The following is a 27,830-nucleotide window of genomic DNA, read 5'->3' as shown; positions in this document are numbered from 1 at the left end:
GCTAGGCTGCTCGGCTCTTGGGGGCGGTAGATGCTAGTCGGAACAGCCCGCTTTCTTCGTCTCTTCTGTCGTTTTGTCCCTTGCGAAGCCACCGTACCGAGCAAACCCAAATACGCGGCTGGCGACAGGTGGGTCAACGCCGCTTGCGGCGGGGGCTAGCCTGCCACCGATTTTTATCTGTTGTAGGCCGTCATTGCACCCGCTACTACTACGGTGGTGAACGACGGCTGTTGTTGCGGCGCGTCTTTCTATCCACTATTCTTTTTCTTTCTTCTCCATTTTCTCTTCTGTCCGCACAAGGTAGCGGATGTGGCTCAGCTACAGAGCCAGTAGCAGGCCCGTGCATTTTCTTTCCTTCTTCCTACAGTGCACGAACATCCTCAGGGGGTCGAAATTACTCCGTAGCCTTCCACTATGGCTTATCCTTCTCTTTCCACTTTCAGTCCCACCTTCCCTTACGGAGCAGTTCAGGTGTCCATAGAACAGTAATGCTGCACCTTTCCTTTCCTGTGAACCAATTATTAACATATAAGCCAGAAGCATTGAACTTTCGGCAGGATGGGTGGGGAGAGTGGCTCCTGGCCCTACGGGGCTGAGACTGGTTGGTCATTGCTGCTTGCGGCGGGGGCTATCCAGCCACCGCATTTTTAAGAGTTTGAAACATATACCACGATATTCTCAATCATGATTAGAAAGGCAGACGTGCACCTCTAGCAGACGAAATGCTAAACAGAAAATAAGAGGGTATATGGAAAAAGTTGCAGGCAGGGTTTTTTCCCAACCCACTCGCACTATAGCAGATGGCATATCTGGTGATCCAGGACCCGCGGAGCAAACAATGTAACGAAATGGCAGGTATGATACACATGGTGTGAACATGCCCTATATACAACGAACCAGACAAGAATTTGGAGTCCTGGGAGGCTTTAATGATCAGCCAGAACAAAGAAGTCCTAACGAAAATCATCCATCTGGCCCTGGACACCGCTGAATCGCAAGGGATTCCAGCCTGCCGAAAGGGGAGGAATCTTTTCCTTGACGGATATTAATAAAGTTATCATGATCTGTTGTAGGCCGTCATTGCACCCGCTACCGTTTCGGTGGTGAACAATGCATCGGAGGTGGCTCAGCTACACTGCCAAGAGCAGGCATGTGCATTTTTTCCCCTTCTTCCTTCAGTCCCATCAACAAATTACTGCGCTCTTAATTTACAGACAGCTTTTTATATTAGTGACCAGGAAAGCCCTAACAGCCTACTTTCTGCCACATATGAATTGTGTTGGTTACTGCATAGTGAAGCTGTATCTTATCTAGTACACTATATTTCGTGTATTAACTTTGTTGTTTTCACTTTATGCTGGCATTGTGGAAGTGATCATGGAACTATAGTTTGTGACACTCCAAAGTAGTATTTCTTTTAGAGCTGTGCACGGACTCACCTCTCATCACTTTCGCCTCATAAAAAGGTCTATATAACAGGCAGTCTCTAGTGAAAAGTGAGCACTGGGCCCCTTCCCCACAAAGCAGCAGACTAAGAGACTGAGAGATGTGCCTCGTTCCTAACAAGGCTTATTTCAAATAGAGCCCTCAAGACCAGTACTGTCCAAGACAAATTAGCACAATAATCGTCAACAAACTTTTATTTTCATGAAGCAGACAATATGCACATTTTGTAAGCGAAGACCAGACACCTTAATAAAGCGAAAGGAGCCATGCACAGCTGAAAACATCATACTGCAGTCATATGCAACTCTGTGCACGAACTATACATAAACATCTATAAGGAAGCATTTTTTACATCTTAACATTACAGTTTTGATAAATGCAGAGATGATGCAGTTCACTTGTTCAACTGCAGTTCAACTGAATCATATTGCTGAAATCCAGCTATCAAGTTTACATTGCACGCAACAGTTGTTAGCCAATAACAGTCACATGATGCACAACTGCTCAAACAACTACAGAAGACTCGTTATTAGAACAAGGAAAGATGCTGTAAATCTACTAGCCGTCCAGAATCTACAACTATGCAATGGCACACAGGCACCATTTTTGAGCCTTCGAAATTCAAAACCAACGGAGAAAAAATTCATATAATCTAGACCACATAGCGCTGATCCACTGAAAGAGCCTGTGCTAGCCAAAATGTGCAAGTTAAACAGGATCAGTATTCAGACTCTGCATCAATTTCAGAAATATCGCATATCCTGACAGACTTAACTCCTTATCACGTTCGCTTTGAGATTCCTAAAGGGCAGAATTCATGCACCTCAAGTACATTAGTCGTTCAATTCACCGCCTTAACTTACAAAATGTTATCGATTTGGTTATGGGGTTTAAAGGGCTTGTTAAACAGTACTTTCGGTAATATTCCAGTCCAAGAATTCGATAGGGGTGGTCTTTGTGAGTATTCCACTGAAATTTAAAAGCTCTGTGTGGAGCCTATAATTTACACCTAATTTTTAAAAAGTGCTCCTGGCAACCGCTCCCAACCGATTGGGGCAACATCTCTCCATGCCTTCCCTTCTCAACAACATCATTGGGGCTGGCTGGGTGCTCCCACTCACAGACACTCCCACGTTATGCGAGTGCGACAAGGAGTGGTAGGACACTGTCACGACTTGTTTGGGTTTTCTTGCACGTCGGCGTGCGCTAAGTTGAAGGGAGACAAAAGGAGCATCATTTTCGATTGCAGATATGTTCGGTGCTAATGAAGCTAGCATGAAAATATTTGCGTTGTGGAAAGCACTGATGATACCTATCTCTTGTACGCATTTTCTAGTTTTAGTAAATAGCTTCTTAACGTCCCAAACTGGCCCAGAGATGCCGTAGTGAAGAGTTCTACATAATTTAAATCACCTGGGGTTCTTAAACGTGCACTGACATCACGCAGTACATGGGCACATTGATTTTCAACTTTATCAAAACAAGGCTGCCAGGGCCGGGATTAAATCCCGTACTCTTAGGTAGAACAGTCGACTGCCCTAATCACTGGACCGCCGTGGCGGGGCACTACAGAAAAAAATATCTTTTCCTGGGTTAGATGTTGGTGCCTTCAATTCTGCTTTCTCCAGATTTGCAAAGTAATCCTGAATCACAAGTCTCAGAAGATTTCTTAGCAAGTTTGCAGGCTTGGAAAACCTGCATAATAACACCCAAACAGCATTAGTTAGAAGACTGATAATACAGGCAATAATACAGTTGCAAGTAAAACAACATTCAGGTGGGGATGGCTTTGTTAGTTGTAGCATGGACAGCACAACTGCCACGGAAAAGCAGAGCTCTGCTGAGGCAAACATAAGGATCAAAAACATCAACATTATGCAATTACATATTACAGTGTTGTTGCCTGATGCCATGCAAGGATGACAGTGATGTACAAATGAAATAAATATATGTCCAGAAAAAATAAAGTATGATACATATGTGGAGAAAGTACCATCACATTAAAAAAAGAAGGTGATGAAAAAATTTCGTTTTCCACCACCAGTTTTCCATTTCTTGTGTAAATAAGTAGCTGGTCAATGCAAATAGAACATCTAATTTGAAGCACATACATTATTTCAAAAAGGCATTCCATTTCACTCATCTGAAAACTGGGCACTCTGCATGAAAGCAGCAATAAAGCTATAGTGCAAAGCAAACTGGTAAAGGCAAAAAACAAACTTCACAAAACTCCAGGACATAAAGTGGGAACAAGGCAGTTGAAAGCGATTTGGGGTCTTCCTCAACAAGAGCAGCTAATTAGCTTCTTTTTCATATTAACACCAAACTTTGACCACGGCCTGTGAGACCTGGTACTAGTACATATTTACATATTATGCATGGCCGCGCTGTCCAGAACACTATGGAAAACAACCTGTAGTGAAAAACAGAATGAAAGAAAAGACATAGCCAAGAAAGGATTGAATGAGTGCAAACCCTTAGCTGAAGTTTCAGGGCAAAGGACATAAAAGTATATTGTGCACTCAAAATGTGCACTTGTGCACAAAAGCCAAGAAAGCTAGCTCTACACAACACCGAGGTAGCCCAAATTAGCTGGGCATAAAGATTACTCTAATAATATCCAGCCCACTGTTAGCCATGCCTTTATCTACTGCACTGTTTTTCTAACATGCTGTCATATGAATTCGCCCAATTATCTCTGCTATTAAAGGCAGTCATAATGGCAAGTTAGGTGGGGTACTCGGTTTTAAATCCAAATGTGAATGTGAATCATTGCACTGTCGTCGCACATGGAGAGAGTTATTACAATAAAGAAAGGCAGTCCAAATAATTGTAGGCTCACTTACAGAAACTGCTTTTAGAAGCATGATGTTGGTGAAAAAAACACTGTCTGGTCAGACATAAGCAAAACTGAATGCATTGCAACAGCTTCCAGCCTCTTTCACAGACTTTCAGAGTTGCTAACATCCATCTTAACTGCAACCTTTTTCAAACGAAGTTCGCAAAAACGAACATTACTTCCAGACATGAAAACACTGCAGTGCTGTTGTCAATGCTCTTCATGAAACCCTTCTCATTACAATACCATAGTGAGAAAAATTGCTGCTAACATGCCACTCAGGTACTACACACACACACCTGAAAAAATTGCCAGCGTATTTTCATCATCAGTTCACAAATTACACAATTCACAACCTTGCACATGCACCTATAAACTTCATGGAAGCACAAGTACTGAAACTTTCCAACATTTGATGACAGCGTCACTCTTTCATATTCAAGCCACTACGCTATTACAAAGCTCGAGTCACAAGTCAGAGTAAAAAAATCTTTCCACCTTTCATGTAGAAAACATTTTTCCAGCGGCACGGATACTTTTCATAAAGTGAGATATACAAGAGGTCGAGGCAGAATCTATCAAGGTCATGAAATATGCAACCAACAAGACCGAGTTGAAACCGCACTTATTGTTTTTGATCTCAAATGTAACCAGATATTTAATGCATACAATCATATTTAAAGACGTCAATTTTTATATCTGCATAGAGTTTAGTCTACATGCGTGAGCTCAGAGTGTCGGCTACAAACCTCAGCAGACACTCAGGCTCAGCACTGCTGCCACTTGTATACTCCTCCCTTTTCACCTGTCCAGAAGCTGCATGACACAATTTGTCAGCAGCTCTGTACACAATCGAAGGAAGGAAAGGTTTGCAAAATCTGGCCTCGTGATGAACCGTACAAATGGCAGTGATGGACGCTCGAAACTTTGAGCCTATCCCTACCCAAAAGAGGGTTTACTACAACTTCAACACTATGCAATGACGCAAGCTTACCAGATACCTTTGGCAAGTTAAATGAACGATGAGGACAAATTGTATTTGGCTTTTTTCAATAGCTTAAGCTATGCCTAATCAATAGAACAATGGCTTCTTTTGCTGAAAACTGAGCTTTTGTAAGCTAGGAAAGGTCAAAGACCAAACCAGACAAACCAACAGCCATTTTTATAAGCAAATTGCAACAAGATCCGTACTGCTTGTACAGTATATTGAGTTTTTATCGTGAAGACTTTCAAAACTTTTCCTGCTTCAACTGATCACTCGTTTGCGATGAAACTACACACTGAACTTGCATATTGCGATAACTTTTGTACCATTCTAAGTTTTACGATACTTGGTTGGGCTGTGCATGATGCAAAAGCGTTATGCCTACACCACGATAGAGGAACAAAAACCAGCAAACAACACTTCTTTGCTGAAGAAGGGTGATGACACCATCCCTTTTCTGCAGTGGAAAGCGCCACAAAGCACCGAGGGGAGCATTGCAAGGTGCGCGGGCCCTTTGACTACCCCGCTTCAGCCGTTTCATCTGCTTTAACTGAAGTACTCAGAACGTTTGCATCCAACTTAGCAAACAAATATCAGATACAACTGATTTAACACGGCTTCACCAATAAAAAGGTATTGATCCTTTTTCTTGTAGGGTGACTTTATCCAATTCAGCTTATATATCAGCTTTCGTGGCTTAAAGCATCGGAAGATGACATTGCAGAGTCCTGGGCTGTGTTTTTCTCGTTTATTTCATTGTATTGTGTGGAGCCTGACCTCTCTGTTTCAATGTGGTGTAGTTTGTGGAGGTATGGTATGCTTACTTACAGTGCGAAAGATAAAGTGGTAGCGGTGCTGTGGCTGGTTCAGAGATGGTGACACTGACACTCTGCAGCAAGAAAATGCCATTTACAGGCTGGGATCGTAGGTCTCGGCGTAGATGATTACGCTTTTGCAACATGCATGGCATGACCAAGCAAAAGTTGCCATGATAAAAAAGTTGCCGGAATACACAAGCTCTGTTCACAGTTTGACTGCAAATGAGCCATCGGTTAAGTCGGAAAACTTTTTGAAAGCTGTCACGACGAAAAAGCAAAATGCTGTATGTTTTGGGTCTATCAGTCTCGAACCAAATTCTAAATGTGATCGTAATCCTTTTCATAACTGAAGTGAGGAGTTGAAACTGAATAGAGAAATAAAATGTTCTAATTTCAAATCTGACTCTGTCAAAATAAACACTACGTGGCCACAAAGACCCAATCATCAAGTATTTTACTAAGCCAAGAAATGCACGATGTTAGTTGTCCCTTAATGCCCTTTAACATTAAATCTAACTTCACCATAACACAAGAACGCGCTCATGTCTGATACCTGAAGTACACAATTGCTATTCAAGCTCATTCTCTAAACATTTCAGTTTTAAGCAGCAATCTGTTACCAAGACAAAAAAAAAAAAAAATGTATTTACTCCTTTTCCTAACGCTGCCAGGATGAACAGACTGTGCCATGACTCGGCAACCTCTCTGGCAATTTTCCAAAAGCCCACAATAGTAGAAAACGAAATGTGACCTCAATTTCCAGCACACACTATTTACATTCATAAAAAACATGTCAGACAGACCATGCAGCACCTCTTATCATTATAATAAAGAAAAGATAAGATAAAAAGAGCATGGCTCATCACTGTGCACTGTACACTGATTAGAAAATTTACATTTATACAACAATGTGCCAGGTTGCAAGTTAATATGGGACACACAACCAGTAAGTGTTCTAGGCCTACACCAACTGGTTACAGCCTGCATGTTTCTAAAGCAAATATGCTCCCAAGTGATGCAACATAATGACATGTGTGTGCAAACGTTTGAACAAAGCACTTGTGCTAGTTATCTCACATTGTCCACGAGTAGCAAAGGAAAAGACAAACTAAGCAACACCATTACAAGACAGGCATGCAGGCAGAGTTGCAGATGGGAAAAGATAAAATTGAAATGTGCGCAAGTAATATGAAGTATAATGCCCCCAGTTGACAGTCACACATAGTCATTTTCTATGGTGCAAACCAACAAAAAGCTCAGAGTGTCTTCTCGCTCATTCGTCATAAAAGAAATGAAAACCAGTTAATTATTTCCCTCTGTTGCAAGCTCTATATGCAATTTATTCAACCAAAATCCCATATTAGGTTAGGTTTGGTTTGGTTTGTTGGATTTAACGTCCCAAAGCAACTCAGGCTATGAGAGACGCCGTAGTGGAGGACTCCAGAAATTCCGACCACCTGGGGTTCTTTAACCCCAGGTGGTCGGTATTTCCAGAGTCCTCCACTACGGCGTCTCTCATAGCCTGAGTTGCTTTGGGACGTTAAACCCAACAAACCAAACCAAACCTAATATTAGGATATCTCTAATTACACACAATAGTTTTGATACTTTGTCCCTGATCAATCAGCCCAATCTAGGGCATTTATAATGAGTTATTGCTAAGCAATTTAAAATAAAGCGGACACTATGTTGAAGCTCCATTTAAGCTGTCCTGGTCACACTGACAGCTGCGGATTAAAACACAAATATTCAACAACATTGTGCTTTCTGGAAATTAGGCCTGAATCAAAGAATTTCCATGGCCCTGGCTGTATAAAGGTCAGGGCATATCATGTGGAGCAACTTTTGATCCAAGATAGCAAGTCATGTAAAGAAAAAAACCTGGACTTCTCACAAAGCTAATGACATTGATCTCCCTGCCGATGATCAACTTGATCATTTCTTTTTAGCCCCACATGTACAATCGTAAGCAAAGGTAAAAGACCCATCCCTCAAGTTACAGAGCATATTGGTGCTTACATTACGACACGCTCCTGGTGTCAAGACTGATGCTCTGCGCTAGTGTCTACACCAGGAGTGTATTGCCAAGCAGCACCCATATTTAGTGTGGCAAGGCTCGCAACTTAGCAGAGGGTGGGCGGGTGGGTGGGTTTTGTGTTTTCGCTCACGACAGTACATAAAAGGTAAGTGGTAAAAGCAGGGTGCTTCAGAGAAAGTTAAAAAACAAACAAAAGGCGCACTTGAAAGTGCAAAAAGAGGAACAGAGCAATAAGGTGGATAATATCAGCAGGCAATAAGGCACACAATAAAGACAAGTAGAGAAAATAATGCCTCCAAGACTGCAGTAAAGTACAGTCACTTTCATATAAGAAAGACAGTCTACCCCCATCTCAGAAGAAAAAATAAAATATATACCAACACCAAGATACACGCTCGGATGTGGCATTATCTATACGTCGAAGAATTTGAGCTGCTCACGTTCCCGTGGCAATATTGTGGACAAAATGACACAATGCCGTTTGTTAGGTTTACTCACAGAATGGATCTACTTTTTTTGGACAAATAATCTATGTAAATCTGATTTAAATATTGGTAAATTTTCAAAAACGATGTAGTGGGCACATTTTTATACAAATTCATTACACACCTAAAATGATAAGCCTTCATAGGCACAAGGCAGTCAGTAACAATTTCTGACAACATCTGTGCAATGTGCAGCTAAGAGTATGAAACCACTGACAAGAACAGTTACCCGCTGTTTTGTTATTTATATTACTGAACTTCTTCTAGCACAAACAACAACGAAGAAGACAGGCCAGCACATTTAGGCATTCCGTTCACAAAAGTCAAGTGCAGACCGAGACTGCCGTCGACACTTGTAATTTGTAGTCCCATTTATAAATATACGATGCCACCTGATATAGCAATAAACTAAAAAACGTGACTGACAACATCCATGCAGCACTTGGTGCTTCGGATAACTGAGTTACCGGTTAAAAATGAAACCCTCAAATCTATGACATGTGCTTTCAAACGAGCAAAATAAAGTATGTTTTCTATAATAAAGAATATGTGACGGAGTAGCTACAAACTCCAGTCTCTATACGTACATAGTGTCATTTCTTCTAAAAAATGTTCACGAGAAAACATGGGAAAGAGGTTGCCCAAAGAGAGACATTGCAGCTGCAGACAAAACAGCAAAAAAAAAAAAAAAAAAAAAGCATGCTATTCACACATTACACAACAAAGTGCTACAGGTGCCACATACAAAGGGTCCAAGCCCTTGAAGAAAAGTCAGCGACATATAATAAAATGCATGCAGCGAGACGGAAAAAGCACAGTTCTTCCCAAGAATCGTTGATAAAAGCGAATGGTATGTGCGAATTTCACCAATTGTGTCTGTACCAGCAAGACTAGAAGGGGAGTTCACTGCTTTGCTACAGTCGGTGGTGTAGCAGTAGTTACCAGTAAGTGGTAAAGTAACCAGCATTGTCTCTACAGAGTAGCCAACAAGTTGAAGGATGATAGCAACACAGCACAGCAACTGTAGACATCACGGGGTAGGTTACGATGGCCACCATCATGTGCTGTCGCTTGTCTCATCTATGACGAGGGCTCCAGATAACCACATCCTTGCAGACCTTTCTAGTCATCTCTGTCTGCAATCAGTCAGAGAGAGAAGAGCACATCAAATATGCCCACTTGAAATGCATTGTCTCTTTTTTCTCTTTGTTGAATTTAAAGCTTGCTGTCTGCCATAGCAAAGTGCAATACAGCTATGACGACAACGTCGCCTACCCACAGTGTCAGCTAGAGCGCGCTGCACAACAGGATTGCATCACATTCTATCGTCAGTTGCCATGGTGGCAGCACATAAGTGCGTGGGAACTCCACGAATGCAGTCAGCTCAAGGCAAACGTAAAGTGTGCAATCAGCGCAAATAAATACTCTCAGTGTGTTTTCCTCCTCACATTATATGCAACCAAAAGCTTCTGTTTTAGCTAGTCCCAAAGTACACCTCATTTTATGTGCAAATTAATATTAAGTGTAGGTTTTTATGGTAGTTGTGACAGGACACAGCCACCGTTCCACGAGTGAGCCAACAAGGCTATCAAAACATCGAAGAATAAACATACAACTTACCAAGGGCTCTAGTTCCTTTTGGCTTACTAGGTCGAATTCAGTAATGAAGTAATAGAAGTGCTTGTAACAAGTATTGACATGTGCCTCCTGTAAACAAAGATGGCAGCAGAAAAAAACAATGCTGTGAACTCTAACCAATTAATTTCACTCTGCTTCTCAACTCCCAGCAAAAGACATGGATGGCTCATTTCTCATAGTCATAAGGTGCATGCATAAAAATACATATTGGGGCGAGAATCTAGCAGCACTGCTGTCAGCAATGGCACAGCCAACGAAGAAGCAGAGGCAAGAAGTGTGAGTTCGGGAGCTTGTGCATAAGAAAACAAGGCCAGCAACTAGACCAGCCAATAGCATCATGCTATCCTTATATTCTGCCAACTGATCAAGTATGGCTGCTGGGCCATAATCAACCTACAGAGGTGGCCTCTAGTCACCAGGCAGTCTGATACCCTAGTCACATGGCTGGCGTAACCACGGTTACGCTTAACCTAGGTTACCGAACTTGATCACGGTTAGCCGCCAAACGTGGTTCGCTGTTGTTACACAGCTCGCCGCCGTTCTCGGTTACGACGGCCACTGCCCATTAAGTACAGCAACTGAAGCGACGTGGTGATCAGCGGAACAAAGCCGCATTTATAAATGTCTTACTTATCATATAATTTCTGGTGTGCCGTCCGACAAGGAGTAAACAGCGCGGTCAAGCACCGCACGATGCAGCACTTCCTCAACTGCCGCAAACACTACCGTGTTGGCCCCTCCTCCCGCAAACCGTACGTGAATAACACAGTGGCTCGCTAAAGCCAGTGTCAAAAATAAAGCGTGCTAAACTTGTTGGCATATGAAATACTAAGCCAAATATCAGGAGCAATCCCCACTTGAAGATCGCTGACCAGCGGCAAATTGCTGACAAGACTGGTAACTGCGATACTAGCAAATTTCTGCTCAAGGCAGCTGCCGCCGATGCATTGCAGCTCACCGCTCAGGTTATACTAGCTCTGCGATTAATGCGTCGCCAAAGTTGATCACATCATCCTTTACTGCGGCAGAATAGGATTCACAATAAGGCAGTTTCAGGAGTAGACCATTTAGGACAGAGTTTATTAGTTCCAAAGCACCGACCACCGTGGCTTCGAAGATAAACAATTTAGGCCTAGCGACGACTTGGGGGTTACGCACGGTGCCGTTGTTCACCGCGCTCGCGCGCTTTACCGCCGCGGTAAGTGTAACGCAGCTCAGCCTACTCGCAGCATCCTATGCTGCAAGCATTGTGAAATTGTGTACTTTCATGATACAGCTAAGACCACGCATTTTTTTACATTCCGCTCAGCAGCAAGCCACGCAAACGATACTGCAGAAACAGGATGAGGCTTCAGTATGCAGATGCTAAGCTGTCTGCTGTAACTGGAGATGTCGGGTGGCGCAGTAGACACCATCTATTCAATACGTCTGTCATTAAACGTGATATAATAGGCAAGCGAGTACACTGTTGAAGCAGACGCACTTGAAACAGATGCCGCCATAACCTTGGTTAACAATGCAAACCGAGGTCGCCAAGCTCGGCTTGCGATAACCGCGGTTGGTGGTGTAACCATGGTTTTGTCCACCGTGTGACATGGGCTAACCATGGTTTCGCGTAATCGCAGTTATGCTAACTGCGGTTAGCCCTGCCCATGTAACAGGGGTATTACGCTACAACAACCTCACCTACAAAAGTGCCACAAGCCGTATACGTAGAAGAGCCACACAAGCTACAGTAAAATCTCGTTACTATGAACACCACATAAATGAATTTTTTAAACTAACAAACTTTTTGAAAATCACCGACTGATTTCCAATGTTTTCAATGTAAAACTATTTTTGAACTATGAATTTCAATATAGTGCATATCTCAGAATAATGTACCTTGCTTATTTTTCTTCTATAATTAAGAAACATCAGCTATTAGGAATTCACCTAAATTTAACTGCACCGCAACTCTCGAACGAAACAGAAACCGTCATTTCTGTGAGTATGCCGCAGGGTACAGCTATCATCCCCATATTTCGAGCCAACACCTAGCGCCACCACAATGCTGTGGTTTTACTGGCCCCCTGCATTTTTTCTCTCTGCGTTGTGTGTCGTTCGCTGATCGGTGGTTCGTGCCATTCGTGCCATTCGTGCGTGCAGGCAGGAATTTTCATTGTGGATAATCTTATTGCCAAGTTCATCGAGATCCGACGATAGATGTAGCCATCAATGGTACCAAAAAGAAGCTAAAGCAGTTTTCGCTGTAGGAAAGAGTAGCCATATTGCAAGAAATCGACGCTGGGAAAAAGTAAATTGGCCTCTGCAGAGAGCTTGGCGTTGAACCATCGACCGCTGCGGTAATATTGAAAGACCGCGACAAGATTATCAAACTTCACTGAACACTGAAAATGAGGTCATATCTAACTGTGTTTTATTGCGCATGAATAAAATCCGCACTTTCATCGCACGGTGCAATGACGTACACGATGAGGTGTGCGCAATGTGGAAGTTGTCGAGTTTTTAATCGGTCGTATGTGCTGCACATGTCAAAAGAAAATGGTTTCTTGAAATAAAGCAGACTTGAAGTTATTGCAACATTTTCATTTCAGCTTTTGCTTGTCTGCTACGTGTCTACTGTCAAGGTACGTCATTTCAATACCAAGGTTTGACCACTATCTTATAACTGCAAGCTTTTCATTACAACGAGATTTAAAAATAACAAATAATTTTAGGCGGTCCCCTGCGATTCATTATATCGAGGTCTGACTACTTTTTGAATAACACTGTGGTCCTAGTGGATGCAGCTGCAAAGTAGAGAAACATAATTTTCCATCATTGCATTACTTTAAGGAGCTAAATACAGCGAGAAAGCTTTCGTGTCATGCAGAGAACACCGCCGAATGGCAGAAGCGGGTAAGAACGCACCGCTCCAATGGCGACGAGCCTGTCAAAGTGGTGGATGTAGACATGCACGAAGACCCGGAAGAGCCGGGCCAAAATCTTTTTGCAGGTTGGCACGAAATTCTTCGGAAACCGAACATCTGTTAAAAAGGAAGAAAGGCATGCTGCAGTTACACAGCCTTGGTTACAAGACAGATCAATGAAGTAAGGTTAGTTGCATACAATGGCCGCAGTTCCACTGATGGCCATCCATGTAAAAATGGTAACACTACTTTTAAACATCAAACCATGAGCATTCATGTGAATCAAAACAGGTCTGTAAAACATCACCACAGTTTACCAACAGGCCTTAAAATTGTACAGTGGCCAACGAGGCAGATGGGACTTCCACTTATGAAGCAACAAATAAACTACTGACAAAACTGCCAAAAAACCTCCTTAAAAGGCAGCCTAAACACAAACAATGTTAATAGGTTATGGGAGAGTTTCGTCACACTGGCTGTTTAGGCTCATGGATGCCATCTGAGTCAAATGTGAGGGTGCAGCAAGTTTTCTACCTGTTTCATGCAGCACACTCTCAACAAGTTTGAGGTTACTGAAGAATACGCTGAAACGCCTCGCTGACATTACTCACCCACAGTGACGGGAAAGATTTCCTCATTGTTTATCTGCGCCTCCACCCAGTCCATGAGGTGGGAAATGTACTGTGGTGCTGGAAGTGGGGTTGGCTTCTTGTACTTTTGACCATCACACCAAAGGTACTCAAATCTGCACAGCAAAGTGAAACAAAGCCATTAACATGTAACACATGGCATATAGATATACTATGGTACACACTGCACTGTACAGATCTGCTTTCTTCACCATACCTGCCATGACCTAAGGAGATGCAATGCTTAAACGAACGGTCGGTAGAAGGCAAGGACTGTTTCATGTTCAGGGATGCCGGGACTGGGAGGGGAGGAGGGGAGTTTTAGCACCCATAGAGTGTGGAAACTTATCTTATTACGATCGAAGTCAAAGACACGGTTGCAATAATTACAAAAAAAAAATCATGGTGGTCACATCAACAATGTCATGATGTGCATGTGGATGTACAGAAGCGCCACAATCACTGTGCAAGCGCCAGTTCTATGTGATCGCTTGGATGGGACTGTTTTTACAATCTCGGTGCCGATAGGCTCATGCGCGAACATTGATACAGAGCTCTAAAATCCTGCTAACAATCCCAATTGCTTAGCATCGACACTACAGCCTTGACAAATGATGAGAACATGCAATGTACCAGCGATGCACATGCTGACATTATCATAGTGAACAAAGAAGGTTCCATCTATGTCAAAGCCACTGCCTCAGCTCGCAGCGACAGTGAGTGCAATTTCCAAACTGCATGCATGCTGATTGGTCCACATACACTAAGTGCATGCTCAGATCATTGATGTGCGGCACCGTCTGGCACCCTCAAAGAAATCCTTGCGTAGATGAGAGAGTCACATACCACGTGCCAGCAGGAGGCACGTGTTGGTTGCTTTGTCACATTTTTAGTACAACAATCCTCTTTGTAATGCACGTGCAGACTTCGTAATGTCATTACTGTAGGTGATAATATAAAGCCTTGCGTAATCGGCACAGCTCCAATTGATGATACTGTTATGATACTTATGCACGTCTTTGAGGAGATAGAACCTTATTTGAACACTTTGAATTTTATATTTTTTGAAATTTTGAAATTATTTGAAAATTTTGAACACTTATTCCAATTGCTATGCATGATTTGGTAGCTTATTATCTTCTTGCTTTGCATTGTCAGTATTTTGTGTATTATCCCCTCCCCTCTGTAATGCTTTGCCCTGAGGGTACAATAAATAAATAAATAAATAGCAAACGAGAATTTTGACATCATATACAGAGGCACCTTGTTGCACATCACAGCGAAGAGAGGGAGCCCAGGATGAGCAGTTGGACAGACAGATGAACACAGAAGGGTGAAAATGTAGCTGTTCTGCACACTCCTACATTGAAGACACTACAAGCACACAATGATGCATGCATAACTCAGCGAGAGCGCTAGTAAATGCAGTCCGCTTTTTCAAAAACTATCTTCCCTTTCACTCCTTCCTTCACCTTGTCACTGAATGAACGGTTCAGGAGTCCACTTATTACTTGCTACCAGGTCATTCATTTGAAATACCCACAATGAAGTGCACAGAGCAGCCGAGTGGTGTTTTGGGGTTTTTGAAAGCGTCATACGATTTAATGTCCCACCCAGTAACAACAAAGTTGGCAGCAGGTGTGAGGCAATGGTTGCTTGCATGGGGCGGTCCTTTAATATGGAAGGCCTTCACCTTCCACCGCTGGGTGGTAGAAAGATATAGAAAAAAAAGAAATTGTAGCGCTGTGAGATGTTTGCACTGATGACAGTCACTCTGCAGCCAAGCTGACATTTGGAAAGCCCGAAACCAGGGCACCCACACTGCAGTGCATGGCAGATGAGAATACCATGCCTGCCAACCTAGCAACATGAAAATGTGGGAGACCGCCGCGGTGAGGGAGAGGGGGTGCTTTTTGGCAGATTTTCGGGAACATTTTCCGAAATAACGGTCCCGCGTGATCACTCACGCTTAGCAGCTGGTTGCGTTCGACAAAAACTCCCGTGAAGAGGCACTCTGCACAAATCACACTGTCTTCGCCGTCGTTTTGGAAGAAACTGCCGATGGTGCCCTGCATTTCTGCAGCACGGACATATTTCTAATGCTTTTGTGAAGCGATGTGTCCCTTGATGTCATTCTTGTCACCGTACGAAACGCTCCCATCACAGGCGTAGATGGTACAGAATCTATACTTGTCACCTTTTCACGAACTGTCGAACCACGAAAACTCAATGATGTACGATTTCCAAAATACAGTGAAAGCTCGTTAATTCACAACTCGTTAATTCGAAATTTTGGATAATTCGAAATAGTCATCGTGGTCCAGTCCGCAGTGCATAGAAGTCTATGCGCATAACAGCTCGTTAATTCACTCAAAAATTGGCGCCGCCACCCATAATTCGAACTGCGCGCCGCCAAGCGGCGCTGTTAAAAACCATCGTTGGAAGCTTTCATGGCAGAACGATAGATGGCACAACCATCGGGGCGCCGCTAGGGTGCAGGAACAAGCAAGACCGACTGAAATACAGACCTGCATAAAAAACAGGGTCCTATGGGACCTCGTGCGCCAACTTTCGTTACCTTTCTCGTCGTTGAGGGCGCTCGGTTGACCTGTTCGTCTGTCATTTTCATCATCATCAAATCACAAATTAATATAAACAGACTGTACCCAAATTAAAAAAAAGATCTTTGCCCGAGGTATACTTCTAAAATTTTGCCTTTTTGTACTTTAGCGGAGAGTGTTTATTTTTGTTTTTCTCTCGCTAGAAGACATACCGCGATTCCGCTTTGTGCGACGGCACTGCAGTTACTCGCTGCACATGCGCAGAACAGGTGCTTGTGCATTACAACGTGGACAGATAAGTAAACTATAACGACGAAGAAAAATGACAGAACTAATAGACCCTTCTTATTAACAGGTTTACAGTAGCGCCAGGTTACCCGTAGTGTTCGTTCCCTAGCGGCGAAGGCTATGACCTAGAAGGTGCGCGCTGGAGCAGTGCTATCTGTGCAGGTCTGTATTTCAGTCGGTCTTGGGAACAAGTACTAAACAGTCTTTCCTGCCGCGACTCCTTCGAGGAACGACGTTTTAGTGTTATGACCACGGTTTCGTGTTGCATTTCGTGAGCCCTCGTTTTGCACGCCGCTTGTTGTGAGCTTGTGTCCGCGAGATGTGTTCGCGTGGGAAATACTGTGCCAAGACGGTGAAGGAGAAAGTGGCTATTTTACGCGAGGTGGATGAACGGAAGGCCAGCAAAGTGGAAATCGCGAAAAAGCACGGGATTCCACCAAGCACGTTGTCGACGTACGTCCGAAATAGGAAGGCCATCGAGGATGCCTATGAAGCCGAAGATTTCGCCAGCAACAGAAAAAGGCTTCGGTTAGCCAAGTATCCGGAAATTGAGACCGCTGTGATCACGTGGGTGAAAGAAATGAGAAGCGCTGACATTCCACTGAGCGGCCCAATTATCATGGCGAAGGCGGCCGATTTCGCCCTGCGCTTGAATGTGGAAGATTTTGTCGCCTCCGAAGGATGGTTTCACCGCTTTAGAGACAGACATAATCTTGTCTTCCGGGTGTTGTCTGGAGAAGCCAAAGAAGTGGATGCAGAAACTTGTGCCACGTGGCGAAGCGGTGCTCTGCAGCAGTACTTAGAAAGCTACTCGGCACATGATATATTCAATGCTGATGAGACGGCTTTGTTTTATAAGCTCCAGCCCGACAGAACAGTAACATTTAAAGGGGACAGCTGCGCTGGCGGCAAGCGAAGCAAAGAGCGGATTACTGTTCTGGTCGCCGCTAATATGACCGGGACGGAGAAGGTCCCTCTTTTTGTTGTCGGCAAGGCACATAAGCCTAGATGTTTCAAGAACATTAGGACGCTGCCGACGGAATACTCCGCCAACAGCAAGGCGTGGATGACGGGCGAATTGTTTAAAAAATGGCTCTTGAAATTCGATCGGAGGATGGAGCTAGGGAAGCGTCAAGTTCTCCTCATTGTGGATAACTGCTCGGCACACAAAGTCGACGCCGAGCTGAAAGCCACAAGGCTCGTCTTTTTGCCCGCCAACACGACTGCGGCCTTGCAGCCGATGGATCAGGGGGTGATCAGAAACATCAAATGTTTCTATAGGCGCCACATGATCGAGCGCATGACTTTGTGCGCTGGAAACCAGAAGACCAGCACCATCACATTGCTCACAGTGCACATGTTGGTGCGTGCATGGGAGCAGGTCACGCCGTCCACAATTGCAAACTGCTTCCACCACTGTGGCTTTGCTGCCGGAAGTATGAAAGAAAGTGGCGACGATGGGAGTCCGGAGCCTCTGCCTGCGGCTGTGCGTGCTGTGCTGCAGGACGTCAGTTTTGATGATTACATTGGAGTAGACAGCGATGCAGCAGTGTGCGGTGCCCTAAGTGATGAGGACATTGTCGCTGAAATTGTTGGGGAGCAGTCTGTCCCAGAAGAGGCAGAAGACGAGGACGACGACGAGGAGCAAGAGCCCGTGCGTCCATCCGCGGCAGAAGTTATGGGAGCGCTGAATGTCGCGCGCCTTTTCTTCAGCTTTGAAGAGGGGGAAGAAGACTCCCTGCGTCGCATTCGCATGCTAGAAGACCGAGTGAGTACGGTAGCCCTCAGAGAGAAGAAGCAGAAGATGATAACAGACTTTTTTGCTAAATAAATGTTTTTCGTGCCCTCCGGGCATCAAACGCCTTCATTTTTGCTCACTTTCATTAGTTCGAATTTTGGTTAATTCGAACTGGCCTGGCGGCCCCGTGGAATTTGAATTAACGAGCTTTTACTTGCAAGTACTTCTTGGCTTTTGAAAGCGCCATCGATTGTTCCAACTCGGGGATACACAAAGAGTAGTTCGGCGTTCCGCACTTCACTCAACGACCTGAGAAAGCCAAAGGCAGCGTAGCACGGCTGGCGCACCCACGATCATATAACTACTGGATTGCTAAATGCGCGAGATAGCCTGAGATGAGCTAATCTGGAAAATTCAATATGGCAGCGACCATTGGTTGCTCGCGTTCGTGATGGTGCTGACGGCCGCTACCTCGATTCAAGGTGCATGCTGGTGACCGACAGCTCCCGCACTGCTTTCCGGCATGGTTATATTATAGGACGTTATAGGATTATAGCGACAGCGCACAAAAAAAATATAAAAAAAATAGTTACAGAAAAAAGAAATGCTGGGCTATGGCGGCCCCTTTTCGGGAGATTTGAGGTCACGTTCGGATGATCGGGAGGTGTAATCGAAATTCGTGGGACTCCCAGACAATTCGAGAGAGTCGGCAGGTATGGAATACACACCCACCAGCTGCCATCTCCAAACTCTGCTGAACTAAAAGATTTAAACACTTTCTTCCCGAGTTTTTATCTCCTGATGTGGAAGAAATGTTGCTAATGTAGGCAAGAGTTTCTCAATCTCTCCTGCCTCAGGGAACTCCAAGAGCTTTCAAAAAGTGCTGAGGAGCTCCTAAGTATCAATTATGCATGCAGTCAATTACCAGAGACTGGCTGCCCAGTGAAACAGTCTGCTGCGAGCAATTACAGTGTGATCATTGCAAAAATGGCGTGCACAGTAAAGGTGAACGTTGAAGGAATGGATGAAGCTAGGTGCTTCGACAATGCAAAGAGCACTTGCAGGGGGACCCATCAATTCCATGAAGTCCAGCGTGAGAGTCTCTGATGCAGGGCAGAAGTAGAAGCTGATGCAGAAGCAATGCTCACTCACTTTGGGCCCCCAGACATTCTGGGGCAGCTCTCCTCTGTGCAGTAATCAGAGATGGTGCCATAGATCAGGTTTATCCGGTTGAAGAAGTCCACCACTGCAAAGGAAACCAGTGATAAGTGAAACAAGCGGCTGTGTGAGACTTCACAAAAGTAGCAAAAGAATATGGCAGCAGCTGCAAGCTAAGTCATGTGATAAATATGAAGGTACCCCGTGAGAGTAAAATTGGTCAGCTCAATTTTTTTTGCACGCCCACTCGTCACAAAGATATGCTGATTTGCGTCATCTGGTGTGATTTGTGGGGTTTAACGTCCTAAAGCGACTCGAGGGACCTAAAGGGACATTTTAGTGCAGGGCATAGAGAGTTTGAACCATTTAGGGTTTTTTAATGATCACTGACAATGCACAGTATGCAAGCATCTTGCTTTTCGCCTCCATTGAAACGCAGCTGCCACAGCCACAACAGAATTCATGTCTCTGATATCAGCAGTCGAATGCCCTAGCCACTCAGCCACCACAGCGGGGTGCAAAGACGTGCATAGCTCTTAAAATGCACGCGTGAATGATAAACGCGGGGCCCAGAACAGCCAAATGCATTCTTAAATATGGTTCTGCCATCAACAAATGTCCCTGAAAAGGTGGAATGTATAAGACACACGTTTTCCATGAAAAAGAAAAATGTGAGCAAAAAAATGAAAAAGAGATTAAAGAAGGCACAATTACACCAGCACAACCCAATGTGGTTTTATACAAAGTAGCATTTAGCCAATAGAGTAATGACTTCACTGTCTTTTCTGTGGTAAACTAATGTTTATTTCTGTTTGAAGGCAAAATCCTTATATGCCCCTCCAGGAATGAAACCTGGCGGCAGTGCAGAAAATGCAGTCCTGGAAATCACAACAAGAAAAGGCTGGAAGAAATGTTACCATGCACGGCCAGCCAGTCATTCATGTCCTCCCTGGGTGGCAACTTGACAGCATCGCGGAGGTTGATGCCAGAGTTGAGTGATGCTTGCGCCTGCTTGTGTAGTGAGTAGCGCATTGTGCCTGGCTCAAACTTCTTCTTGGGCCGGAACGTCTGCACCGATGACTGACCGTTCGTCAGAAGAGAGGCAGGTTTGGTTTATGGGAGGGAGGGAAGGATCGGCATGCTCTCTCCATGCATGCATGCATGCGCTGCAGTTATGGCTAAAGCAACTCTGATCTTACATTCACAGGGAAATACATGTTCCAAATCATCCCCTGGCGATCTAGGAATGATATTTAGGAAAATCAGGAATCTCTAAATTGTGAAGTCTAATATTATCATTAACTTGAGTTTGTTCTATAACAAGGGGCCAGACCTTTAAAAGAAAGATGGATGAAAGAGCACACCAATTTAAGTTTCGAAATTTAGCTAAAACCGAAAAAATCCGGTGTACACACCACAGATAGCTGCTTATTAAGCAGGGGCTGCACTTAACCAAAGAAAAGAAATAAAGCACACAAGAAAGAGGCGCAGTGAAACAGCGGTACTGTTGGATTAAGTAGTGCATTTGTGCATTTTGAAGTACCACTCCAATACAATACACGCCTCTGCAGACTGGTAGGCTAAACCTCTTTGCCTAATGTAATCTGCCTGCACGGCACTGTTCACTGACATCACCCAGGTAGGGTAGTTACATGGTTAAGGTTTCACAATGTGTTTAAAGGTATCTGACTCAATATTATCTATAGGGGTCATGAAAAATGCCTGTTAACATGCAGGCCACATGACGCCCTGTCCTCTTACTCAACGCAGTGCCACAACCCAATGGTAAAATAACAATGGACCTTTGGGAAGTCACCTTTAATATGAATTTTTGTTTGACAGCTGCATCCTTTTGCTTCTGCACCCTTTTGTTTTTGCACTGGCAATATTTTTTACAAGCGATGCTTTATACTTGGCCATTTATGAAAAAGTACTCATAATCCAATCCTCAGGCTAACAAAAAAAGGCAAAGATGACATTTTACTACACCGGAATATGCTATGTCACTGGAAAAAAAAAAAAAAAAAAAAAAAAGAAAGTAATTAACCAGTAGAAAATGATCACTGAAAAAAGAACTGCTTCCTTCTCTCAATGTGTGGTTCAAGTGCCCACCTAGAAGTGTGACAGATGTTGCGCCTTTCCTGCCCTCAAAAACCAACAATATTATAATATAAGGGCTAGTAAAAGTCGGCCAAATTCTAAAAAGCTGGAAAGTCTAACATTTATCTACAGCCCACTCAGCTGTCAGCCCAGACACAACAGACTATGCAGCCAAGCATGATGCTAGCGCACAAGGAGGACACACACGGCGGGTAGGGGGACAAGACCCGCCGTGTGTGTCCTCCTTGTGCGCTAGCACCATGCCTGAATTCGTTCACCAACTAGCCCAGTTAAGAGCATTGATATGCAGTCAAATTCACTCTCCAAGCATATCGCTGACGAAACACCACAGAGCAAGAATCTGACATTTATCAGCGCCCCAGTTTTGTAACTATAGCTAGCCATTAAAAGAGTGCATTCCCTGTGATTGCAGCATTTGAAAAGTTTTAGTAGGCAATGCATGGCAGCTGCGATTAAAATTAAGCCCCTAGAAGTATAAATAGTATTTCTTTGTTAATTCTTCAAACTTTTGTTATAATGAGCACTGCCATCACAAGAGGAAGTGAGAAATCTAAAAGGCACAAGCTGCATATGACGCCCTTGTTAGTAAATCATGTGATGTTTGCGAGAAGGAGACACTGCAACTGGTATTACATAAGCTTTGACATCTACAAGGGGTATCAAAGCACAGCAAGGGAAACAGTGGGGATTTGCTTCATCAACTACATCGTAGTGATTACAGCATAAAAGCTTAAAGTTCTTGCAACTTGCTAAAAACCCGAACAGCAAGAATAAAAAACATGGCGCAAAGTGGACACACACACAGATCCCATCACCAACCAAATATTAGCGCTAAGAGCCCTGTCTTTGCAGGTGTTTGTGTCCACAATCAAATGTCTAAAACCCATTATAACAATCATTTAAACACCGTTATGTACTGACAATTAGCACTGTCAGTACTGTGACAAGTCTCACTTATATATGAGTGCAACATGAGCATACAAAGTCAGCACTGCAGAGCTGACAATGAGAATGGAACATGCTCGTTAGCAGTGCAAACTTATTCTTCCTTTATTTAGCTGCATGAAAACTGCTCAATTTACTTCTAGTAATGCCATAAATGCATTACTTATCACAAATGCATGAATTTAGACAAGCATACCTTCTGTAAGGTACAGTACTGCAAATGCTGTGACGTCAAACAAAAATCAGCAGAAAGCGGTTGAATGGCATATTCCAACGTGTCCAGTGGAGATAACACAGAAATGGACATGTTTAACAATCCATCTTGTCCCATGAAGTAACATCAAAACTGTTGCCCCAACACAACCTTCACATATTATCTTTGGATTAATCTACCTAAAGCCCGGACATGCACCAAAACCTGTTCGTTGCCAAACTTGAAAACCTTTTAAATCATAACTAGAGCCATGCAACCACAGAGACATCCAATAAGATCAAATGTGCATACTTTTCAAATGAAGCTAGTGAGTTAATTTGGGCTGATTGCCAACACTCAGTATAAGTGTCAGATTTGGTTTAGTTTATGGGATTAAACGTCCCAAAAAAGCTCAGGCTACGAGAGATGCCTTAGTTGATAGCTCTGGAAGTTTCGAACACCTGACAGTTCTTTAACGTGCACTGATACCACACTGAATTACACAGCATGCAGGCATCTTGCTTTTCGCCTACATCGAAAAGTGGCCTCTGCAGGCAGGATTCGATCCCACATCTTTGAGTACAGCAGCCGAGCATTCTAAACACTGAGCCACCCTGATTGTGCATAAATGTCAGGTAGTAACTGCAGAACAAGTCATTATGACTACACAGTGGCCTTAACAAGAAAGTGCTTTTCAAAAAATGAGCTCACAGAGCCTACCCACAAATCTGCGGTGATAAATGGTTTTTGCCACCATGGGCCCGGGTAATGCTCCATGCTGTAACCAAAATCTCCCACAATGAAAAGAAATCCCTATTTTAGGTCTTATTCCAATCAGCAGATTGAAAACTGGTTTGTAAAATTGAAAAAGTGAGAAAATATTAGATTTTTAAATTTACTGAAATACAATAAAAAATATCACAAAATTTTACTCCATCAATTTCTCGAAAATGGTGAAAATTGTCCGCATGGTACATTAAACCATTAAACACCATCTTGAACCCCATTTGGAACACCAACTATGGCAACTGCTGTTGGCTTGCACTAATTTGTTTAATCTGCTTAAGGTCACCTACCTCGATGCCCTGTACTTTGGTTTTGTTGGTTAGTGGAGTTTAAGATCCCAAAGCAACCCATGCTATGAGAGATATCACAGTGGATGAGTCTGAATTTAATGTAAGAGTGATTCCCTGTAGAGATGAGTTTCACCTAAGGATGATTCCCCCTGTACTAACTAGGAGGAGAAGTAGCACTGCAATGATTCATCCACCGTGGAGAGGTGCAGAAATGACATGAAGGTGAGGTTACATTTTTGGCTTCGCTATCATTGTGTATGAAATGTGGATTAAGCTGCAATAATATACCTCTTTTCAAGGCACGCCTTGAAGAATGCTGTGAGAGCTTTTATACCAGCCTAGCACCGCACTTTTATTTCAATCAAATGAAGGGGAAAAAATGTGCTACTAAACATAATTTATTTGGCACACAGATGAGACAATCACAATGCAGCTGCAAACCCTGAGGTAAAATCCACTATTCAGGCCCAACACTAGCTAAACCAAACATGAAATCTTGCGTTCCTAGCATTCCCATAGTGGAAGAAACATATACTGACGGTGGCGTCATGCATCCCTCTAGGTAATTTTGAGAAAAACTTGATAGAAGCTGCGCGTGGTGCACTACCATGGCATTTGCAACGTCATGCGACCTGGGGCCATTTATAGAACATATCTAAACACAAACCAGCCTCAAAACAGTTCCTCAAAGCTCTGTTCCTCCTGATCAATGTCTGTAGGTCAGAGCTATAGTGAAATAGAATATTCTAGTTCACTATAGTCAGGGCCAACCAGCAGTAGCGGGGCTAATCGATCGGTTTGATACTGGCTTGTGAGTAGATCTGTTCCGTGATAAGCAACGGTTCGCGCGGCATGCACTGTCTCTCCTATGCATAGCAGTACATAAACGACCTCGCGCATGATATTTCCATATTCTACCTGGCGGTCGCTAGCGAAGGCAGGAAAAACCCTCGGGTCGATGATGTGACGTACGGAAACAGAATTTGGTAAAAGGAAACTCTGGCGCGCGAAAGAACGAAACAGCGAGACGGGCAGCCCGGATGCGAAAGGGGGCTTCACCGCCGGCGCGGAAGGAACTATCGCACCCACTGTACCGATGTGCCTTCCAAAAGATAGCAAGCTTCCTCTCCCAACTCCCTGCTCTTCGTCGTACGCCAACGCTAGAAGCGACGCGAAGGCTTGCACGTTTCTCACGGAACCCCATTCGACCATATGACGCGCAGGCGGTTCTCTCCTCCTCAGAAACGCGTTTCCCCAGGTAGGAGGCAGTCAATAAACAACTTCCGAATATAGTTTCTCCCTCACCCCACCCTTTGCCTCCTTTTGTCTCACGTGTTTTAGTAGAAACTCTCAGGCCGCACGCACAAGATAGCAAGGAAAAGCAAGGCATCTTTCCGACCAAGCTTTTGTTTTGTCTTGTTCTCATACCTTTCTTCCGTGCCGAACGGCAATGGGTTGCGAAAAACCACGCACTTATGCCGGTTTCGCAAGGTACCAGCTCCACTAGTTCGCAGGAAGAGCTCTGCAACGTCTGGCTCCTAAACGAAGCAACTTAACCAAAAAGGCGTCGACTGAACAACTGGTACAGAACGCAATGAAAGTAAATTTCCTGGTACAGGGTATCGTTACGGCTTTGCAATGTCATGGCAGCGACCTTCCAGGGACGTTGAGTGGTGTGAGTATTCCGAAAACAGGAAAAAAAAAAAAAAAAAAAATACAGCAATCTCGAGAGCCGCGTGACGTCAGAATGAGTAACGAACGGTCTCGCACATGTGAGGGCCTTTGTGGGGGCTATGGTACGATATACGGGCGCTCACGGCAAGATCGGACATGGGCTCATCTTTCGACGCACCGCTTTTTTAAACTGCAGTGCCCGAGTTCTATCGAAAACTTTCAAGTCATAGCTTCTGCACTACTGTCAACGAAGTGACTGTGGATGCGAGAAACTAAAATAAATTAACGCTGAGCGAACGGTACAGTGCAACAGAGTTCATTCACACCGTTCACACCTTAACGCGCGGCCGAACGTCTAGTTTAGCAGTGGGCGTGTTGCAACTACACTCCCGAGTTCGTTTCGACCTTGGAGACTGCACTCCAAGAGCTGCATTCCGAGACTAAGAAATTATTGCTGAGTAAATACGGGCGAAGGTCTTTTCCAAAACATCTCCAAGGCGATCTAGCAAAAGGTCAACACGCATTCCACGAAAAATCTTCGATTCCGGACGGTGGCGATCACCAGCTGCCACAAGGGCATATCACCGAAACTGCTCAGGTAACAGGTGCCCCCGACTTCGTTAGGTAAAGATCTGTGAACGAACACATAGCTGACTTATATGACCACAAGAAAGCTGTCACAAAGGTCTCAAAAATTAAAAGCAAGTCAATATTTACCTTTCCCTTGTGGAAGAAGTCCACAAAGCTCGCCATCTTCGGAAGACGCTATATGAAATGCGTGGACATAGCCATGAGTTAGAAAACTTTCTCTGAAGATGTATGTGCTGCAGCGCCATCTAGTAAGTTATAATGGAACTAGCTAGTTTTTCTTGAAATTTGAACTTTGAACCTTTGAACGCTCTACGAATTGCTCTTTACACACGTACACAGCCAAACTCCGTCACATTATGAGAAAATGTTAAAATATTCTTCTATCATTCAGAAGGTTTAGAAACGAATTGCTGATTGAACACACCAATACAAATTCATTCCAGTGGTGCCGTTGTGGGAATGGTCATGATCAATATACCTAAAATAATTAACTTACATTTCATCTAGCTTGATAGTTTGTCCTGATATACGGACATTGGAACAGACTGAAGCGAAAATGATCAAAAACGTGTTCAAATCACTGGAAGAGACGGACATTAAGGAGTTGGAATAGCGATTTACTATGGCATTCTAACGACAAAGAGGGTATACTAAAGGGCAACTCCGGTAGTTTTTACATCTTCTTGAGTTTTTTATTGCTTCGCATTCCTTGGTGTGTCCTGACTCCGACACAAAAAGCCGCGTTTCGAAACTCCAAGTAGAACTATTTTTTCGAAAACAGCAAAACGAAACCGAAACTGTTTTAACGGCCAAACCAACGTTCTAGTTGTTTCAGTCGATGAAACGCTGACGTCACATACAGTTTTGGAAAAGCATTCGCAAGCGCGCTGCATGGTAGAAATAAAGTGTGGAAATTATGACGGAGTACATAGAATGTCTGAGATAGCCAAATACAAGCCTAAAAGTTTCATGATCGCGTAGGCAGTGGCCAGCGGTAGCCAGTAACGAGCGTAAAACGCGTAGAAACGAGGATGTGTGTTGCGTGAACTTTTGTTTCCACCAGAATGGAGGCCCCCTACTCCCCGCCCCCGGCACGCAGGCCTAGTGGACAGGGGCCGGGACCTCCGCGATTAGAGGCATGCAAAGAGGTCTTGGTTCCTTGAGGCCTCTTCCGCCAGGCGGATGGCTTGCTTCTGAAGAGTTATGAAGAGTTGTGTCCTCGCTCCGCAGAAGGGTTTCCCAGCCCCTGGGGAGCTAGCGCATTCCCAAATTACGTGGTTGAGGGTCCCTCTCTCCCCATTTTGCTTGCATTTATCGTCCTGTCGCTCATCTTTCTGGACACGATAGGCCCAGACCGGGTGGATGTAATTCCCTGCCTGTAAACGCCGCCATGCGGTCGCCTCTTTGTTGTTCGGACGCTTATCTGGTGGTGGCACCAGTTTTCTGCTTTGGAGCCGCCTGATTGCCAGAACATGGACGAACGTCGATTAAATTACACAGTAAAGAGGGTGTACTGTTTGTGACGTCACAAACTCGGTGTTGCCCGCTGAAATTTTCTCTACTGAAGCTACGAAAACTGCACACCTTAAAATTGTGTTGCGGGGATTTGGTAGATTGCATCTAGGCATAGAGGACAACCTACAGTAAAATTTTACCAGGATATTTGAATGTGGAAAAACCTCCGGAGTTGCCGTT

The 27,830-nt window shown here is 44.0% G+C and overlaps 1 protein-coding gene across 2 annotated transcripts; it reads right to left on the bottom strand.

The window, feature by feature from the left end:
* Nucleotides 1-1,622: 1,622 nt before the first annotated feature.
* On the bottom strand, nucleotides 1,623-26,369 carry Mob3 (MOB kinase activator 3). 2 transcript variants are annotated; one of them, XM_084577036.1, is made up of 7 exons: nucleotides 26,262-26,369; nucleotides 20,453-20,615; nucleotides 19,530-19,623; nucleotides 13,773-13,906; nucleotides 13,163-13,278; nucleotides 10,232-10,318; nucleotides 1,623-9,747 (listed from the first exon to the last, which is right to left on the bottom strand). In XM_084577036.1, the coding sequence occupies exons 1-7, from the start codon at nucleotides 26,295-26,297 to the stop codon at nucleotides 9,688-9,690; spliced, it is 690 nt and encodes a 229-aa protein (XP_084433162.1). In that variant the 5' UTR covers nucleotides 26,298-26,369; the 3' UTR covers nucleotides 1,623-9,687. The 2 variants fall into 2 exon arrangements, with proteins under 2 accessions (XP_084433162.1, XP_084433163.1); XM_084577037.1 differs by having other exon boundaries at nucleotides 20,453-20,603; nucleotides 26,262-26,325.
* Nucleotides 26,370-27,830: the final 1,461 nt, after the last annotated feature.

The sequence above is a fragment of the Amblyomma maculatum genome, chromosome 8, assembly GCF_055883805.1.
Source record: "Amblyomma maculatum isolate TAMU_Amacu chromosome 8, ASM5588380v1, whole genome shotgun sequence".
NCBI lineage: Eukaryota > Metazoa > Arthropoda > Arachnida > Ixodida > Ixodidae > Amblyomma > Amblyomma maculatum.
This window is presented reverse-complemented; position numbering and strand designations above follow the sequence as displayed.